We start from the raw sequence: 18,353 nt of genomic DNA, 5'->3' as shown, positions 1-18,353 counted from the left end.
TCTCGAAAATAACGACACAGTGTGCACGGACGAAATGGTTAGAGCATCGAAAATCACACGACCACGCACAGCAGCCAAAGAACGTCTATGTCAATACATATTCTTTGAAGCAGCCATCTACGGTGAGCGGTGAGTAAGCGCCTTACGGGATGAGTCGTGGTTTCCTACCGGTGTGTAGCGCATACGCGCCCTCATCTCCCCTCAGTCTCTCATTTCAAACCATTCTTTCATTTAGTCTGCAGTTAGCTAGCTATCCACAAACAAGTGCGTATTTTGAAATTATTTAAATGCTTTCATAATAATGTTTAGTGTGTATGTGTGGGGGGAAACGATTCTGATTCTACAAGTAAACGAGTACCACAAAAAAAGGGGGGGTACAAAATATTCGACGTCGTTTCAAGACAAGTGGGTAACTCAATTTGATTAGCTTATGAAGAGAGACAACTTTAACGGAGAATGCAAAGTATGTCGAAAACGGTTAATATTAAGTACGAGGATGTTAGAGCTTTAACTGTACATTCTCAAAGCAAGAAACACCATTCGTTAATATTGAAATGGGATTCTTTGCAATCGGTTTCGAACTTTTTCATGAAGAAATCTTCAGAAGCACAAGACAATATATCAGCAATTGAAATTACTTCAGTCTATCACAAGATTAAGCACCGTCACACTTTTAATAGCCAGGCTTGCACAAACTGTATAGCACTATATTTCCAGATTCTTCTTTGCCAAAAACGATTTCTTGTAGTAGAACAAAATGTACAAGTATTTGCGAGAGTGCACTTGCTCCTGCAGCTCAAAAAATACTTTTAAACGAGATTAAGGAGGCAGAGATTTTTTTTCAGTTCCGACTGAAAAAAAAACTGTTTTTTCCTCTCCCAAATTTTGACAGCCAAGGGTGGCAACGCTAGGCACAGCCCATATAAAGATCAAAACCGCTTCTATGAAGTTTGCTACTAGATAATGTGTAATTACTCAACACGTTCACACACAGGTTGCTGGACAACACTAACCAGATGTGTCATATGTATTGATTGAAGAAACATCCAGAGATATGATAGGCTAACGGCGCATCGTGATGCTACTCGGATATTCCTTACAAACGTACACCACCAAAAGCAGGATCAGTTTAAGATGCTTGCAACAACCACAGCTGTGGGGGCCTGAATATAAGAGGGCCCCGTATAATTTCTTGCATTGCATAATGTTTCATAAATTAACTTGCACGATACCTATCAGAAGCTATAAACGTGACTCATGAGGAAAATAAAACATGAATGACATCGGCAGAGGTTCCACTGAAAGAATACATCTCTCCTTTAAATGTTTTAAATCAAATGTATGTGTCATCAGAATTATCAGTCCACCATATAATTAGTCGAACTAATTAACATCTAGACATATAAATAATTGCAAAAATCACAAATACTTTCCAAATATATAAATGCTAAATGTAATTAAAACTGTTCCCCATTAACCTGATTATTAAGGAAATAAATTACTGAAAAATAGAAACACACTTCATTTAGATTCAGTCACCTTCTTTTAAGATCCTGCTGTAATAATCTTCATTTAAGAATCAATCATCGTATTTCATTTCAAGATTCAATAACGTGTTTTATTTCATCACCAAATTCTCTCTTCTTTCATTGCTATTGATTATAGTGTACAGAGACACTGTATCGACCTAAAAAGCTCGGTACTTGATGTTTTTACGCTAAACAAATCCTGTAACACAGTCTTGACCAGGTAATGTCACAGTATCTCTACTGAGTACCAGATTTAAAGGTTTGCTTTCATCACTTTTTATTAAGACAATATCGCTGCCTTTTACGAGCTGGAAGTGTTTCTTAGTAGGTTGTTACTTTAAAAGACCCAGGTATTCACTCCTGAACATTTTCTTCGAATTTTTTCTAAGTTGCTTATGATACTGGAAATGTTTATTTAATTTCATCCAACTTGTCAAGATAAGGGGCTTCACTTAAGGTTTTGTTTTCCAAGAAAACAGCTGGTGTTTACAAAAATAAATCAATAGGAATATCAGATAAATATGTAGTTGATCTTGAATTTACAGTTACTTTAATCTCACAGAGGATACTCGGAACTTCTTCATAGTTCAAAGAGGCGTTTCCTAAAACTCTGAATAGCAATCTTTTTGTCATATGTGTTATCCTCTCTCCCACCGAGTTGCTAAAAGAGGTTGAACATCCGCTGCATTCTTCAAAAGAAAGAATTTTCTATAATCTTATTCCAATCAACGGATTTCAACAATTCTTGCCATTATCACTGTACACTTCTTGGGATGACCTCTGCCGGCGATATGTCTTCGAAACTCAAATAGGAATCTATTTGCATGTAATGCACTTCTGCTATATATATCGGATGTGAATAATAAGATCCAAGCTTTCTTTTTATCCTTTAAAATCAAGTGGCCTGCAACATGTAGGCATATTATTCTGAACGCAACTGTGTCCTTGACTATCTTCTGGCAAGGCTGGGGAAGGAGCATTGATGTTATTGGCGTTTTTTTAAACAATTAGGGTACTTATTGATTACATTTTTTATTGTCTTTTTTCCTCGTAAAGTACATTAATTTTCTCTAAAAGACCGACAATAGCTAAAGCTTCAATTGCGCTGGAACCCGGCTGCGGTACTTGTGAGTTTTTGAGATAAATAGTTATTCGAGCCGGAACGCATTGGGGCCCAATATGAAAGGGTACACTTTTTTTATATAAGTAAACCACAATTTTAACAAACAAATTTTATTTTAGTAACAAAATGTGCCTTGAAATTGATTTAAATTCCTGAAAGTATGTTTGTCTTTTTTTTCGGATGCAAATTTAAGAAGGATTTTGAGTCTTTTAAAGAAAAAAAAGCCTCCACCCACAGGTCAAAGGCTTACTCTCCAAGAAGTGCAATGAATTTTATAAAAGGGGTAAATTTTTCGTTCCTGAATAGTACTAAAAGTGACCACCCTGGTTATTGCACGCGCAACGCGAATCATTTCCTGCTGCAGAGTTCTTACAAACTTTTTGAACGATGCAACCAACACGGAGGAACCTCAATCTAAAGAAAAAAGGCTGTACCGCTAAGCTGGCATAACTGGCAAACTTAATCTCCTAGTGTTGCTTTAGTTATTTCATCAACATAAATTGGAATATCTTCAAGATCTAGAAATAAAACTTTAAGGGGTGGTGGAATGTCACTGTCTGATTGATAGTTGGTAATATACTTAATGGCATTGGAAATCTGAATACAATCCGTGTAGCTGAGTAAAATCGAAATCATTTAGTAGCGCTGGAATCATCTTAACACACGCGGAAGTATAATATTTGATGTAGGTTTCGACTTGGGTAAAAGTTTGATTACAGCAGAGCACGTGAAAGCTATTTGCTTTAGGGGAGGGATGCCTTCACGGAGAACTTTCGAAGAGAAACTGACTCGTATGAACGTTACAGATGGGGAAAAAAACATGAAAATACTCATGCAGCCAGCTCGTTTGCCGGGATATGAACCTGTGTTGAACTAACTACTAGTGACTTAGAAAAAAGTCCCAGAAGAGGTTTATGATCAATAATAATTGTGACTTTATAACCTCATAAAAAGCAGTGTAATTTTTCTTAAAACCTGCTGTAATATTTAATGTTCTCCTATCAATTTGTGTGTAATTTCTTTTAGTAGGAGTAAGGGTTCTAGATGCGAAAGCAAATAGAACTTCACGGCCGTCTAGAAGTTTGTGACTTAGAACAAATGAATGTAAATTTCTAGAAATATTTAATTTTGATTGCAATATTATTTTTGAGTGTTGTTGAATATTTTTTTCTATTTAATTTAGTTCATTGGTTTCTTTTTGAATAATAATTTTAAGGTTAATTTTGTTTGCAAGTGAATTTAATTTTGAATCCAACAATGTAAAAATAGCTCAATTACAACGCGCGATATGTGAAAAAAAAACGCTCCTGTTGAAACTTAGCGAACGTATTTTCGAAACTCCAGGACTAATTTTTCCATGCAACACCATATGACTCCCAAAATTAGTGGGAGCCAGTTGTTAATCAGCTCTGCGAGTTCGTGGTTCAAAGACAATTATTTCATTTGCGTTTTACAGTACGCTCTATGAGTGATATCAAGAATTTACAATATTTTTCATGCAATAATGAAGGTTGGTCTATTATTCGTGTTCTCGAGTTATTTACAGCTACATATTTTGCTGTGTGCTATTATTATTTATAATAAATTGTCAATTATTTCCTACTTAACTAGAGTGATTATTTAAAGAGACATCCAGAAGCCCATAGCTCACAACAATAAGGTGAAGCATCACAAGTGAGAATTATACTAGTTAATTTACCTTTCAAAAGGTATTAAATACGCTATCTGAAGATAAGAGCTATTCCAGGGCCCTATACACACAAGGCCTACGCTGAGCAGGAGTTTTACGATTAGAAATTCTGACCCATTTATTTGAACTAAGTAATACATTCTGAAACCCATTTCCTTGGATCATTTTTTCTCAACAAACTATGTAAAAGCAACATAAAACTCGCATTATTAGGAAGAAAACTAGATAAAAATTTAGTAATCTCTAAAAATGTTTCTAATTGTTGTTTATTTATAAGAACTGTAGTAGACTGAACTTTAGTAAATGGATGAAACACCCGCGCCAATTTGTATCACAGGAATTATATTTCGGTTGCAATGAATTAATATATTCTTTTTGCTTTATAGGTAAATATGTTTCTTTAAGGAGTATAAGAACTCCTCGCAATTTATCAGCAATTTCATTCAAAGACACAGAATTTATCTTTTCTTTTCTTTAGATATATAAGCGGCTAAAGTGTGTGTCGTCGATAGTTTACTGTTGCCATTCGGAAAAATGAGCGCGGAAATTAACGTTTCCGCAGTTTTTAATTAATATCTCGGCCGATTAAAGTCGTATGAAGATGAGAACGGTATCAATGAATTCGGAGAATTTTTTGGAATCCTAAGATATGCGTCGCGAATTTCAACTCGGCGACGTTCCGTAGATATTCGAGAAAAAAGAATGAACTTTAGTAGATGGATGAATACCACCCGCGTCAATTTGTATCCCAGGAATTATATTTTGGTTGCAATGAATTAATATATTCTTTTTGCTTATAGGTAAATATGTTTCTTTAAGGAGTATAAGAAGTCCTCGCAATCTATCAGCAATTTCATTCAAAGACACAGCATTTATCTTTTCTTTTCTTTAGATATATAAGCGGCTAAAGTGTGTGTCGCCGATAGTTTACTGTTGCCATTCGGAAAAATGAGCGCGGAAATTAACGTTTCCGCAGTTTTTAATTAATATTTCGGCCGATTAAAGTCGTATGAAGATGAGAACGGTATCGATGGATTTGGAGAATTTTTTGGAATCCGAGGATACGCGTCGCGAATTTCAACTCGGCGCCGTTTCGTAGATATTCGAGAAAAAAAAAGAATTTGGCATGCAGCCAAATCCCTCTAATAGGGATAACCGAAGAAAGAAAGTGGAAAATTAGTTCTTAATTAATATCTCGGCTAATTAAAGTCCCAAGAACACACGAATGGTCAAAATGGCGAGCCACGGACCTGCGCAATCCAACGGTGTGCTTCGCTAAGCCGTGACCTTAGAGAGGGAGAAGGCCATGACACTTAATAAACATGGCGGAGCTTTCCGTCCGTCGGAAAGTCATCTAAATTTTTAAATTTTCGTCGGAAATATAACTTTATCATGTTGCTTAGTTAATTAAAATAGCTGAAAGAAAGGAGGATTTATACACATACATACTTTTTAAGCTTTTTACAAATATTTTAATTAATTTATTTATTTTATTTTAATTTAATTTAATTTTGGTTGCAATGAATTAATATATTCTTTTTGCTTATAGGTAAATATGTTTCTTTAAAGAGTATAAGAACTCCTCGCAATCTATCAGCAATTTCATTCAAAGACACAGCATTTATCTTTTCTTTCTTTAATAAAAAGTTAATTAAAATAGCTGAAAGAAAGGAGGATTTATACACATACATACTTTTTAAGCTTTTTACAAATATTTTAATTAACTTTGTGCATAAATATAATTCAAAGAACCGAAAAACAAACGAACATTTTACAAAAATTTAAACGCTAATTGAAAATTGCCACTATCATGATAAATTGGGAAAGGTTCTTAAGATAATGATTAATATTTTACCTAGGCTCAAGTATTAATTTATTCAAGTTTAAGATCAAAATATATAACCATCAACTTCTATATCTCCGGCGTATGTAGATGAAATACTATATAACTTAGCTAGTAAATGTGATAAAAAATATTACATACCTAAATCGTATAGAAAAAAAAAAAAAGCTTTCTAACATTTATATTTGAAATGAGATAACCTAACAAACAACACACACTATTTCAAAATATCAAAAAAAATGTTTTAAATATTTTTAAATAGTGTATGTTGACATATTTATTGTATGTGGCAATATTTTAAAAAACACATAAACTATGCAGTGTTTAAAAGTTACCAGAAAAAAGTAACAATACTACTATTTCCAATTAATAAAAATCATTTAGTGTTTTTTAAATAGCAAGCTGTTAAAAGTACAATAATTAGTAGCAATGCTGATGATTTTTAACATCATTTCTTTCCATCATATATACTTATATACACTTGTTTTAGACAATGGCAGGTTCTCACGGCCATTTTATTCATTTTTTCAAATCAATAACATTCCTTTGGGTACTTTCCCTGGTATACTTGGCAGAAATGATTTGAATAATATACACAATAGTAAGAACTGCACATTTAAATCTGCTCTTCATTAAATAGCACACAATAAAAAATTTTTTCCCATTCATCTTGAATTTTATTGCTATCACTTGTGTGTACAAAAATTAACAATGAAAATGGAATGTATTCAAATGTAATAATTAAAAACATAACTTGCAACATTCGTATTCATAACCAAGAGATATACTACAAATTCAAAGAGAAAAATAACAGAACTGCAATGTGCACTTAATGTAAAATTTAATGTTTTTTAAATATTATATGATTTAAAAATGCAATAATTATGGATTACAATATTTAGTAGTAATGCTGATGTTTCTTATCACCATTTCTTTCAATCATATGCAGGTGTATATACATATTTTTAGTTTCTTAATTTTAGGACAATGGGAATTAGGATTATCATTTATATGCTTATTATTTTTTTTATTGCCAGTTGTGCATGTTGTTTGTTAGGTTATTTCATTTCAAATATGAATTTTAGAAGGCTTTTTTATTATAAGATTTAGGTATGTTTCTTGTATGATATATTTTTATCACATTTATTAGCTAATTTATATAGTATTTCATTTACATACGCTGGAGATATAGAAGTTGATGGTTATATATTTTGCTCTGAAACGCAAATAAATTAATACTTGAGCCTAGGTAAAATATTAATTATTATCTTAAGAACCCCTTCTCAATTTATCATGACAGTGGCAATTTTCAATCAGCGTTTAAATTTTTGTAAAATGTTCGTTTGTTTTTCGGTTCTTTCAATTATATTTATGCACAAAGTTAATTAAAATATCTGTAAAAAGCTTAAAAAGTGTGTATGTATATAAATCCTCCTTTCTTTCAGCTATTTTAATTAACTAAGCAACATGATAAAGTTATATTTCCGACGAAAATTTAAAAATCCAGATGACTTTCCGACGATAACATCGAACGGAAAGCTCCGCGATGTTTATTATGTGTCATGGCCTTCTCCCTCTCAAAGGTCACGGCTAAGCCCGGGAGCCAGCCGTTTCGAAGGAGATGATGTTATTTCACCCTATATATGTGTGTGCGGCTTAAGTGTCTGTTTGTCACCGATAGTCTATTGGTTGCTTGCGTAACTGTACTAGCCAATGGGGTGAAGTTGCCATGGCACAGGGTTGCCGTTTCAATTGAGACATAGACAATTTCCTGTAAAACCTGCTTTTGCTATGACCATCAATAAGTCTCAGGGACAAACGCTTAAACGTGTTAGCATTTTTTTACCTGAGCCTTCATTTGGACACAGTCAACTTTATGTTGCCTGTTCAAGAGTTCGTGAAAGAACGGACGGAAAATTAAAAATAATTGATGGTCCTCTGCAAAGCAAGCTTAAAAATGATGGAAAGATCTATACAAAGTTGTGTACAAAGAGATCTTTGACATGTGAATTACAATTTCATTATTTAAATCACCTTTATTTATTGAGCTAGTGGTTATTCTTAAGAAATGTACCGCCAGTGGTTTCCTTCACTGCACTCTACTTTAAGCAATTAAGCAAGTAGAAGGGGAAACCCCGTGGGGCAGTAAGCAAAGAGGTGTCCTCGCCCCCTGCCCTGGGTAATTCAGTTTAAATTAGCAGACACCTTTGCACAAATCATTTTAATTACAATTTATAATATCTAGAACAGCGGTCATTTCATATGACCGCCAGGCTTTCTAGTAAGGATATAACCAAATGGAATAAAGACCTGTTTGCCAACCATGTAAACAATGAAATTTTTAAATTACCCAGGAAGCAACTTTAATTCCATATTCCTAAGCATCCCTATGAGTAATAATATTTCAGATTCAGCAAATTTATCACAAATTGAAAGCTGAAACCAAACTTGAGGCAAATCAAATATTGCAAAATAAATTAGATAATAAATTATTTACTGTAGGAAATGGATACAGAAGATCTTTCATTGCAGCATTTAAAGTGATTTTATAGTCACCACACAAACACCCGATGGTTTAATTAAGAGAAAAGTGCTGTTGACCAAACAGTGTTTAAAACACGTTCAATAACATTATTTCCAAAATGCTTAACTGATGGAGGGTGATTTTTTAAAGCACAAAAGAAAAAGTAATTTTTCTTGCTTTATAGCGAATTGGATTCACAGCAAGATCAGTCGAAAATCCTTTATGAGAGCCTATGTGTAGGCAAAAACATCATGAAATTTTTAATTACATTCTAAAATGAATTAAGATAATTTCTATCCATTAGACAAAATTCTAAGGATCAGAACGAGCCATAGCTTAGTATATTTGCACATTTTGTGTTTGCAACTAATAGGTGAAGTTGAGCTTTACAGTCTTTGTAAGTATTTTACTACACAGAAATATTTCAACGGAATTAAATTTCTCTGGATTTCAGATTATTTCATGGAACAAGTATATGAAGAACTGGTTTTTTCTTTGGGAACAACTTGTTGAAGAAAAAAATAAAAAGATCCTGAATCAACTTCCATATCACTCGTTTTCCCTTCCTCCCCAAAAAAAATCACTGCTCTTTCCTTAAAAGGTAAAACAGTTTACCAAATAGAAATTACGAATATTCTACATTATTGCTAAAATTTGCAACTATTTCATGGATCTTATTCTGTTTTGATTTATGAAAAAACAGATTTATTAATAGAATTTATATTAGAACAACAAACCTTGATGATGTGACACTTTCATTAACACTTATGACATTATATATATGGTACTATGAAATTTACACTTTGTACGATCATGCTAGCCCCTCCAGCTATTGTAAATGCCCATTTTAACACTTAAAATCACTTTTATTTTGCCATTAGAATTTTTAGTTCATTTTTTTACTATTTACATACTTAGTTGAATTTAGTTATCTTTTGAAAAGGGGAATGAATTTACCTGTAAACAATTACATATTGCTAATTTTGCTGCCATTTCTGCAAAATAAGCCTTTGTTACCACATTTTTTAAAGCAAGTTTCAATTCTGAAAGAGGAAGTCTTTGAATAATCCCTTTAAAATTTCACAAACTGATTTTGCTCAATGCTCATTTAATGGAATCCCAAAACCAGAATGTTTTGTTAAATGGCACTATATGGTTACACAGTCATTTACACTTTTACCATTACATTGTATTTTTTTAAGAAATTGAAATGTTTAATAAATTTTAGAAGCTTCTGGTGCAAAATGTTGACTTAATATAATGCCTGTTTTTGCTTAATATTTTAATTTCACAAAAAAGCTAGTAGTGGAGCAAACTTTTTATTTTGATTGGTAGTTCTATTAGCTTCTAAGAAAAAAATTAACTTGTTCAATATACAAATCCCATGAATCTTTTACGACAGGCATGTGTATCAGTAGCAGATATTGGCAACTGAAATAAAAAATTTTACTTTCAGATAAATTTGGTGCAAAAAACAAAAGTACTTTCTGTTTGTAATATATTTAATACAGTACACATCCTTGTGGCCAAATTAATGATATGCTATGGCAGTCTGTTTGTATTTTATAAATGAAAACAAAAGGATAATATGAAGGTCATTTAATAGATACAATACAAATATTAAACATACAGAGTAAAGCTAATGTTAGAATATTTGTATTTTATAAATGAAAACAAAAGGATAATATGAAGATCATTTAATAGATGCAATACAAATATTAAACATACAGAATAAAGCTAATGTTAGAATACAGCTATGCTATATATATATATATATGTGTGTGTGTGTGTGTATATATATATATATACACACTTTTTACTTTTTTTTTCTATTAATAATACATGTGGCTAAGCTTTAAAGGCCTATTGTAAGATACAAATTTTTGATGTACTTCAATAATTTAATATACAACATTTTAAACAATAGGGTTCCACATTAAAAATTTACTATTTATGAAATAAAAAAGAAAAACTTTAATCACTAATCATTACTGAACTCTTGATAATTTTTTTTTTTCAATTTTTCTCTTGTTAAAATTATTTAAAAAGGTTTTCATGAATACTAAAATTATAATAGACACTGTTAGTTATAAGATAAAATGCACTAAAAAAATATAAAATAAGATTTTTATTTCTATATGTACATGAATATACAAAACAATAGGCTAAAATAACATGCATGCATAAATCATATTTTATATGCACAGAGTACAATATTTCGAGGAGATATTTTATCATCCCATAGGGCAAAACATTCAGCAAAGATTGAATTTTCTCTGAAGAATAACATTCTGTCTATAGTTACAAAAGCTTCCCATAAAGGTTGTAATAAAAGCTGTAAAACCTGGAGAAAAAAAAAAAGAGAGAGAGAGAAAAAAATGATAACTGTACATAAAATTGTTGTACCTTTTTTAACTACAATTACTTAGAAATAACAAAATATCTTCAAAGTTCTACATAACATTTGAATTAAGTAAATACATTCTGCATCTATTAAAACCACACTTTTTTTCAGTTTTTTATAAAATACCTTGTTAATTAAATTCTAATAAGTTAGATTTCATCTCTGCATAATAAAAATCTAAAAAGAAAATTTTGTATAAATGATTAATAATCATTAATATATTTATATACTGTGTCCCAAATATTTGGCCTTCAATTTTGCAACTGTTAATTGTAGACATACACTTCCAATTATAAAAAAAGTTTTATATGATTTAAGTTTTTTGCATTTTTAGATTAAAAAAAAAATTAACTGTGTATAAGATAGAAGATGACACCTTTTTTATGTTTCCCCAGTACCTATACTTATATCTGGGAAAATTTTGTACTCGTCATAAAAAATAAAATACAAAAGTTTGATTTCTGTATGACAAAAACTGGGTAAAGTGAGGGATCATATTTAGGGATCCAAATTGTGGATTGAAATGTTTGGATGTGAACATAAATGAAAATAAAATATCAGTTTAGGAAAAGATTTCTATGTTAACAGATTAAGTAAATAAGCATTTCTCTCTATATATTTATGAAAGATATTGATAAATATAATTTTTTTCAAGCAAGCTATCTTATTCATGGAATCTTACAGATTTCTTGTTCTAGAAAACATTGGCAAGCTTCAATGTTGCCACACTGCAGTTCGTAAACTTATTAGCAGAAATTAAAAATATTTCTAGTTCAAGGAATTTTTTTCTACAGTTACCAGAATATGATTCTAAAGTAATAACACTTATGAGAATATTAATAATTTATTATTAGACTTTGAAAACTTATAAATTACACATGTGAAATTTCTTTCAGCATACCAAATATAAAAAAATTAAAGACACTAGCAAATTACAAAACAACATCACTGAATGACATTTAAGGGGAAGAATCAACCTCAAATTTTTGTAATCTATTATTAATCAACCCCTCATTGAAAACTGAACGATCACAAATTTTGAAATTAAATATGTTAGTCAATTTTTATTTCATGGAAATCAAACACTTTGTAATGAATATAAAATGTTCCTATATATAAGCACAGGAACCAAAGGAATGTATGAAAAGCTATATTTTGCAATTTTTGCAAACCTGATTTCTTTAAACTTAAAAATAGCAAAACATGAATATTTGTATCATTTAAAACATTTTTGTAACTGGTATTATATGCCTATGGCCAACTGTTGCAAAAATAATAATAAAACAAAATAAAAATAAATAAATAATTCAAAAAACTGGTAAGTTCTTTTGGTAACAAAGTGTTTAATTATTAAATTAAAAAATGACAAATAATCATTAAAAAGGATGATCATATTTTTACAAAAACTAAATATATTAAAATTGCAGCACCAGGAAGGAATGATCTGACAAACATCAAAATCACATGAAAGGAAGAAGTTGGGACACGTAAATGATTAGTTTTTCAGCACATTTAGATGACACAGGTGGGAGAAACGACATCTGAAGCACTGCATAAAAGAAAAGTTGTGTAGTGGATTTCTCATTCGGGAAGTGCTTTGTAAGGTTGGAGTTTGCTCCGAATATCGTTTTATGCCTCGAATAACAAGAGGAAATGCTTACCAGCAAGTTTTGAAATTCGATAGAGGCAGGATCATTGCCCATCAAAAGTGTAGGTTATCTTGCCATGATATCCCCGGTCACACTGGTCAACATTCAACCACTGTCATGTAAATATAAAATCAATGGATTAATGAGGGTTATACTGAACGACATGCAGGATTTCTACATCTTTCCTTGTCTAATGCCAGAGAGGACAGACATAATGTGAGGTCAGCTCTGCAAAACTGTATGACCACATCGTGAACCATTAGTCAGGAAATGGTCATGTTTGCAGCAGCGTGGACTATCAGCAAGGTTACTTTGCCTTCCCGCAGCATAGAGAGAGACAGCGACTATGGTGCACCATATGACAAAGCTCGGTACAGGAGTGGCACAACGTCGCTTTTTCAAATGAGTCCCAGTTCTACATTCAGTATTCTGATGGTTGCATATGTGTCTGGAGTGTCCTAGAAGACCGCACATCGCCTGCTTGCATTCGATATTGGCATAGGGGCCCTGCTCCTATTATAATGGTTTGGGCAGCCACTGGGTACACAACACGCACATCTCTAGTTCGGATCAGTGGTAATTTGAATGCAGATGGGTACATTTCTGACATTTTACACCCAGTGGTTGTGCCCTATCTTCGAGGTCCTCAAACGCCATGTTCCAGCATAATAATACAAGACCACATGTTTCACATCATGTTTTGACCTTCTTCGATACACATGGTATTAAATTGCTGCCTGGCCTGCATGGTCTCCCGATCTGTCACCCATTGAAAACATCTGATCATGGTTTGCTAAGAGACTGGTCTGCCACCCCTCTCCAGCTAATATGGTTGACGAAGTGTGGCATAGACATAAAGCAGCATGAAATGAGTTGTCCATTTCTGTCATCCAAACCCAGTTTGACTCCATGCCTAATGGGGTAAGAGCCGTTTTAGCTGCCAGGGGTGGCAGCTATTTCTACTAATTTCACATCCTGTTAATCTCCAAAATGCTTACAAATTTAATCATTTTTTCTTTAAGCCATACTGTTTACATGTAATAAATATCTTTTTTTGTATTTGGTTTCCTTCATGGTGTTGCAACTTTAATGGCCAGCAGTGTAAATCAATTAATAAAGTAAAATAAAATATTACAAATAAGTTATGGAACATATTCTCAGCTATGTAACTCATTTTATGAATATATAAGACAATAGAAGTGCATTTAACTTAAATAAGTTCAACTTGACATGTACAGTTACTTTCACAGGATTATAAACTGATGATCATGTTTAGGTAACGTTTCATAAATTGTCCTTTAATTTTATATACCAGTACACAAATTCATATTTTATTTACAGATCTGCGTTCAGTCATAGGAAAGTTAATTTCATTTACTTACTAATAAAATCCTAATACGAGGAAATAGATGCTGCTTTTGTAAATAAAACATATTTAGCTTTTCCAAGGTTTCCTCTTCCTCTATTAAAAAAATTACATAAAATTAAAAATAATTTTCCAATTTTTCAGTTTTAGAAATGTAAAAATCTAACACATTTTCTAAATGACTGCTTACCAAAACTTATTATTCAATAAGGTAATTTTAAAACTATTGAAATACATATATGTTACATATATCAATATAATGCTGTTATTTTAATAGCTGGCTGATTTACTACTCTCATTAACAGAACCTTTGTTTGATTTAGTTGCTTCAAAACTTTCTACACTGCAGAATAATTTTAAACACAAAACCTTTCAGAACCATTGATCTTTCTTTTAGAAAAGACTTCCTAGGAAATGAAAAAAAAAAAAAAAAAAAAAAAAAAAAAAAATGAAGCAGTGAAGAACTGAGTTCTTTCGTCACATGAATGCCTAGTTCTCTTCACATTTAACAAGACATAACTATTCACATATGATACTGTAAGCAATGAATTCAAACATATTTAATGACTACTTTGTTTTGAGACATTTCCAATATGCTTTATCCCAATGCTTTTTATTTCCAATTGCAAACTTATTCCACAAACTACTTTATAATTTAACTTCTGATGCAATTTTTCTCTCACTACACAACTGTGCTACTGTGCTAAGATACTATGCACTTTTACACAACAATTTACACAATTTAATGCAGAGACACACTTTTACACTATTTAAGGCAGAGACCAATCTCTATTAACTCAGCCTATACTCCATCAATTGAGGTCCCAACATTCAGTTTACAGAAATGATTAGGAAAACATACAAACAGTATATAAATATAATGAAAATGAATATAATTTATGAATTCTTATCAGCGATTGTTTCTTTCTTTCTTTCTTTTTCTTTTCCCTCTCATTTATTTATTAGTTGTACTATTGTGCACTACAATAAAAGTTGCAGTTTACATATGTTAAAGATGAAAGCAAACGAAATAATTAGAAACCAACTCGGAATGAATTTGTATCCATGTTTCAGAGAAGAAAAGGATGCTGATATAGCTCAAAATGATATTTCCGGATGGATAAATGTTTGAAACCAGTGAACCAAGTTTTCAAGTTTTTAGTGACAAAGAAAGCATTTGCATTCAAAGAACAATAATATTTACAATATGAAAGAGAGGATGGAAAAGATGACGAAATAGAAATGGACGAAGTGAAAATTACCATGCTAGGGGTAAAAACGTTTAAAGCAGTGTTTCTTAACCTGTGGTTCATGGGGGTCCATGGGTCATATTTTGGGGTTCCGCCGACTGCTCCTAATTTTTAAAATGTTTGCATCAATATTTAAAAAAAGAACTTTTTTGTCACAGGCAATCTCTGTGAGCTGTCTGTCTGCCATTTCCCAATAATAGAGACCTCCACAATACGAGGAAAAGAACATTCGCAAACCGTATATAATTTGAAATTTTTAGAAACACAAAGTAGCCTTTGAATTTTACTTCACTTGGAAATAAAGTGACGTTAAAATCAGTTCCGCAAAGTTCTTGCAAATTTTTAAAACAAAATATTTGTTTTACTTTTTCATAAGTTGTAATTAAAGTATTTTTTTTTCAAGTGTTTTTTTGTGTCTTAATGTTTCATTTGATTATTTGATTTTTTTTGTAGCCCAAAATGTCCAAAAAAAGGAAGTATGATGAAAATTATGTAAAATATGGATTCTGCTGCATTAAGGAATCGGACGGTGTTGAAAAGCCACAATGCTTTCTGTGTGGAAAAGTTTTGGCAAACGCCAGTATAAAACGCAAAATTGATAGAGCATCTCAAATCTCTTCATCCTGAAAATGCATCTAAAGATCTAGAATTTTTTACAAAGAAGAAAGCCCAGTTTTTGAAATCTGGAACATTAAAAAAACTTGGATTTGGTATCTCACAAAAACCTTTGGTTGAGGCATCTTTCAGAGTTACATATCGTATTGCCAAAAGTAAGAAACCGCATACTATTGGAGAGACATTAATTAAGCCATGTGTGCTGGAAATGGTTGAATTAGTTTGTGGATTGGAACAGAGAAAAAACTTGAGGCTATTCCATTGTCCAAGGATGTGAGACATTCAAGAATAGTTGAAATTTCTTGCAATATCTTGAAACAGATCATCGATGAATTGAAAGCATCGCCATTTCCCTTTAGTATGCAACTGGATGAAACTACAGACATCTCGAATTGTAGTCAACTTCTTGTTTTTGTTCGTTACGTGTCTGCTGATGCTATCAAAGAAGAATTCTTATTTTGTGAGCCTCTTTTGCAAACTACAAAGGCAGTTGATGTTTTAGCGATTTTAAATGTTTTCTTTTCCAAACATGACTTTGACTGGAAACAAAAACTTCATTCACTTTGTATGGATGAAGCACCTGCGATGCTTGGCAATAAATTTGGTTTTGCCCATTTGGAAGAAAAAGAGGCTCCTAATGTTATTGTTACACATTGTTTTTACATAGACATGCACTGGCTACAAAAACTCTTCCAACCAGCTTAAAAAAAGTATTGTCAATAGTTATTAAAACTGTGAATTTTATTAGAAGTAGAGCTCTTAATCATCGTCTTTTTAAAACACTGTGTCAAGAAATAAACGCAGAACATGAGGTACTTCTGTACCACACGGAAGTGCGCTGGCTGTCACGAGGGCAGGTTTTGAATTGAATTTTCATGTTGAAGATAGAAGTATCACTTTTTTTAGAAGAAAACATTTTCTCTCTGCAATGATGATGACATTTGTTATGATCATAAATGTAGATAGGATCCCTATGCCTCTGAAGTGCCTATTTTAACTCACAAACTAGTAACAAAACATTAACTAGTAATAGAGCATCAATTAGACACACTTGATTTGCTGCCAATAAGAACATATGATCAAATGCAGCAAATAAATGAAATAAAATCCAGTGGAAGTTCTATTATTTAATGAAGTTAAAATGAAATGAAATATTCTAACTACTATCTACACTCATGTCCAAATTTATCTTTTTACACACAAAAATAATGATATTCCACAAAATTGCTCAAATCAATTTTTGAAGGCATGTGTGAAAGACAAGCTTAATTAGCATTATTGAATGAAAAGTGATTGAACGATTTTGAATATACAAATCAAGATGTTAAGTCATCTGACAATGAATAAAGTGCTTTGTGCAAAGTGAATATCAGAAAGAATTCCTGCAATACTTCAAAGAGTATCATTTGAAAAAATCTGTGATGTGGCAAATCATTGTGCGTTTAGAAGCAGAGCAGACTATCATGGTAGTGGTTAGTTTGAAACTGTTGTAAAGAGGCTTGGATAAGGTTGTAAACGAATAACAGCTGCTTCTCAAGATCAATATCTGGCAATAACTGGCATGGTAATGGGTTTTCTACTGCTCGGCTGTTAAGTTCAGAGCTTGCAACTGCCACTGGAACTGCCATATCATGGCTAACTGTATATAGAAGGTTTAATGAAAAAGGCCTTTATGGCAGAAAGCCAAGGGTATGTGTTTCACTGTCTTCACAACAAAAGACAGATCACTTTAATTATTCAGAGAACATCAGAACTGGAGTTAACACCAATGGACCCATGTTCTCTTTACTGATGAATCGAGATTTAGTTTAACATTTGATTCTAAACGTGTGTGCATCTGGAGAGCATCAGGGACATGAAATTTTCCTTTGAACATTACGAAATGTGATGGTTTTAGTAACGCAGGTGTGATGGTAAGGGAAGGAATAATGATTGATAAATGTATCCCCCTACATGTTTTCACCAGCGGTGAAGGCATCTGAAATATTGGGATGAGGTTTTAAAAACTTATGTAAGAATTTTCAGAAGTGCATATGGATCTGATTTTTTATGGATAATAATGCTCAACAAAACATTTTGGGTGATTTGATAGTAAGTGAACACCATAGCCAGCAAAATCTCCTGATCTTAACCCGATAGAGAATTTATGGAACTATCTAGGAAAAACAGCTAGACAGAGACATCCTTCTCCAAGAGATGTAACTGCACTGAGCACACTGCTGAAGGAGTTGGACATAATTCCCCAACTTGTGGTTAACATTATTGTCAGCATGAAATAAATATGTAACATATGTAATATAGAGGAGATCAACTTCTGTATTAATTCCATAAGCCTTATTCCTTATTATTCTTATATTTTC

The 18,353-nt window shown here is 32.1% G+C and overlaps 1 protein-coding gene and 1 long non-coding RNA gene across 5 annotated transcripts in view; one reads left to right on the top strand and one right to left on the bottom strand.

The window, feature by feature from the left end:
• LOC118197927 (uncharacterized) overlaps positions 1–18,289 on the top strand; it is a 37,354-nt gene extending 19,065 nt beyond the window's left edge. Inside the window, exon 2 of the long non-coding RNA XR_015043037.1 lies at positions 15,832–18,289. This is a non-coding gene — a long non-coding RNA (uncharacterized LOC118197927). The remainder of the gene's footprint in view (positions 1–15,831) is intronic.
• LOC118197926 (methyltransferase-like protein 25B) overlaps positions 10,823–18,353 on the bottom strand; it is a 32,067-nt gene continuing 24,536 nt past the window's right edge. For all 4 annotated transcript variants that reach the window (XM_035369494.2, XM_035369492.2, XM_035369493.2 and 1 more), the window contains 2 exons: positions 14,145–14,224; positions 10,823–11,053 (listed from right to left, as the gene is read on the bottom strand). In XM_035369494.2, coding sequence (XP_035225385.1) covers positions 10,898–11,053; positions 14,145–14,224 — 236 coding nt within the window. In that variant the 3' untranslated portion in view covers positions 10,823–10,897. The remainder of the gene's footprint in view (positions 11,054–14,144; positions 14,225–18,353) is intronic.

The sequence above is a fragment of the Stegodyphus dumicola genome, chromosome 9, assembly GCF_044657685.1.
Source record: "Stegodyphus dumicola isolate Sdum_Otavi_A_Nest chromosome 9, ASM4465768v1".
Lineage (NCBI taxonomy): Eukaryota > Metazoa > Arthropoda > Arachnida > Araneae > Eresidae > Stegodyphus > Stegodyphus dumicola.
This window is presented reverse-complemented; position numbering and strand designations above follow the sequence as displayed.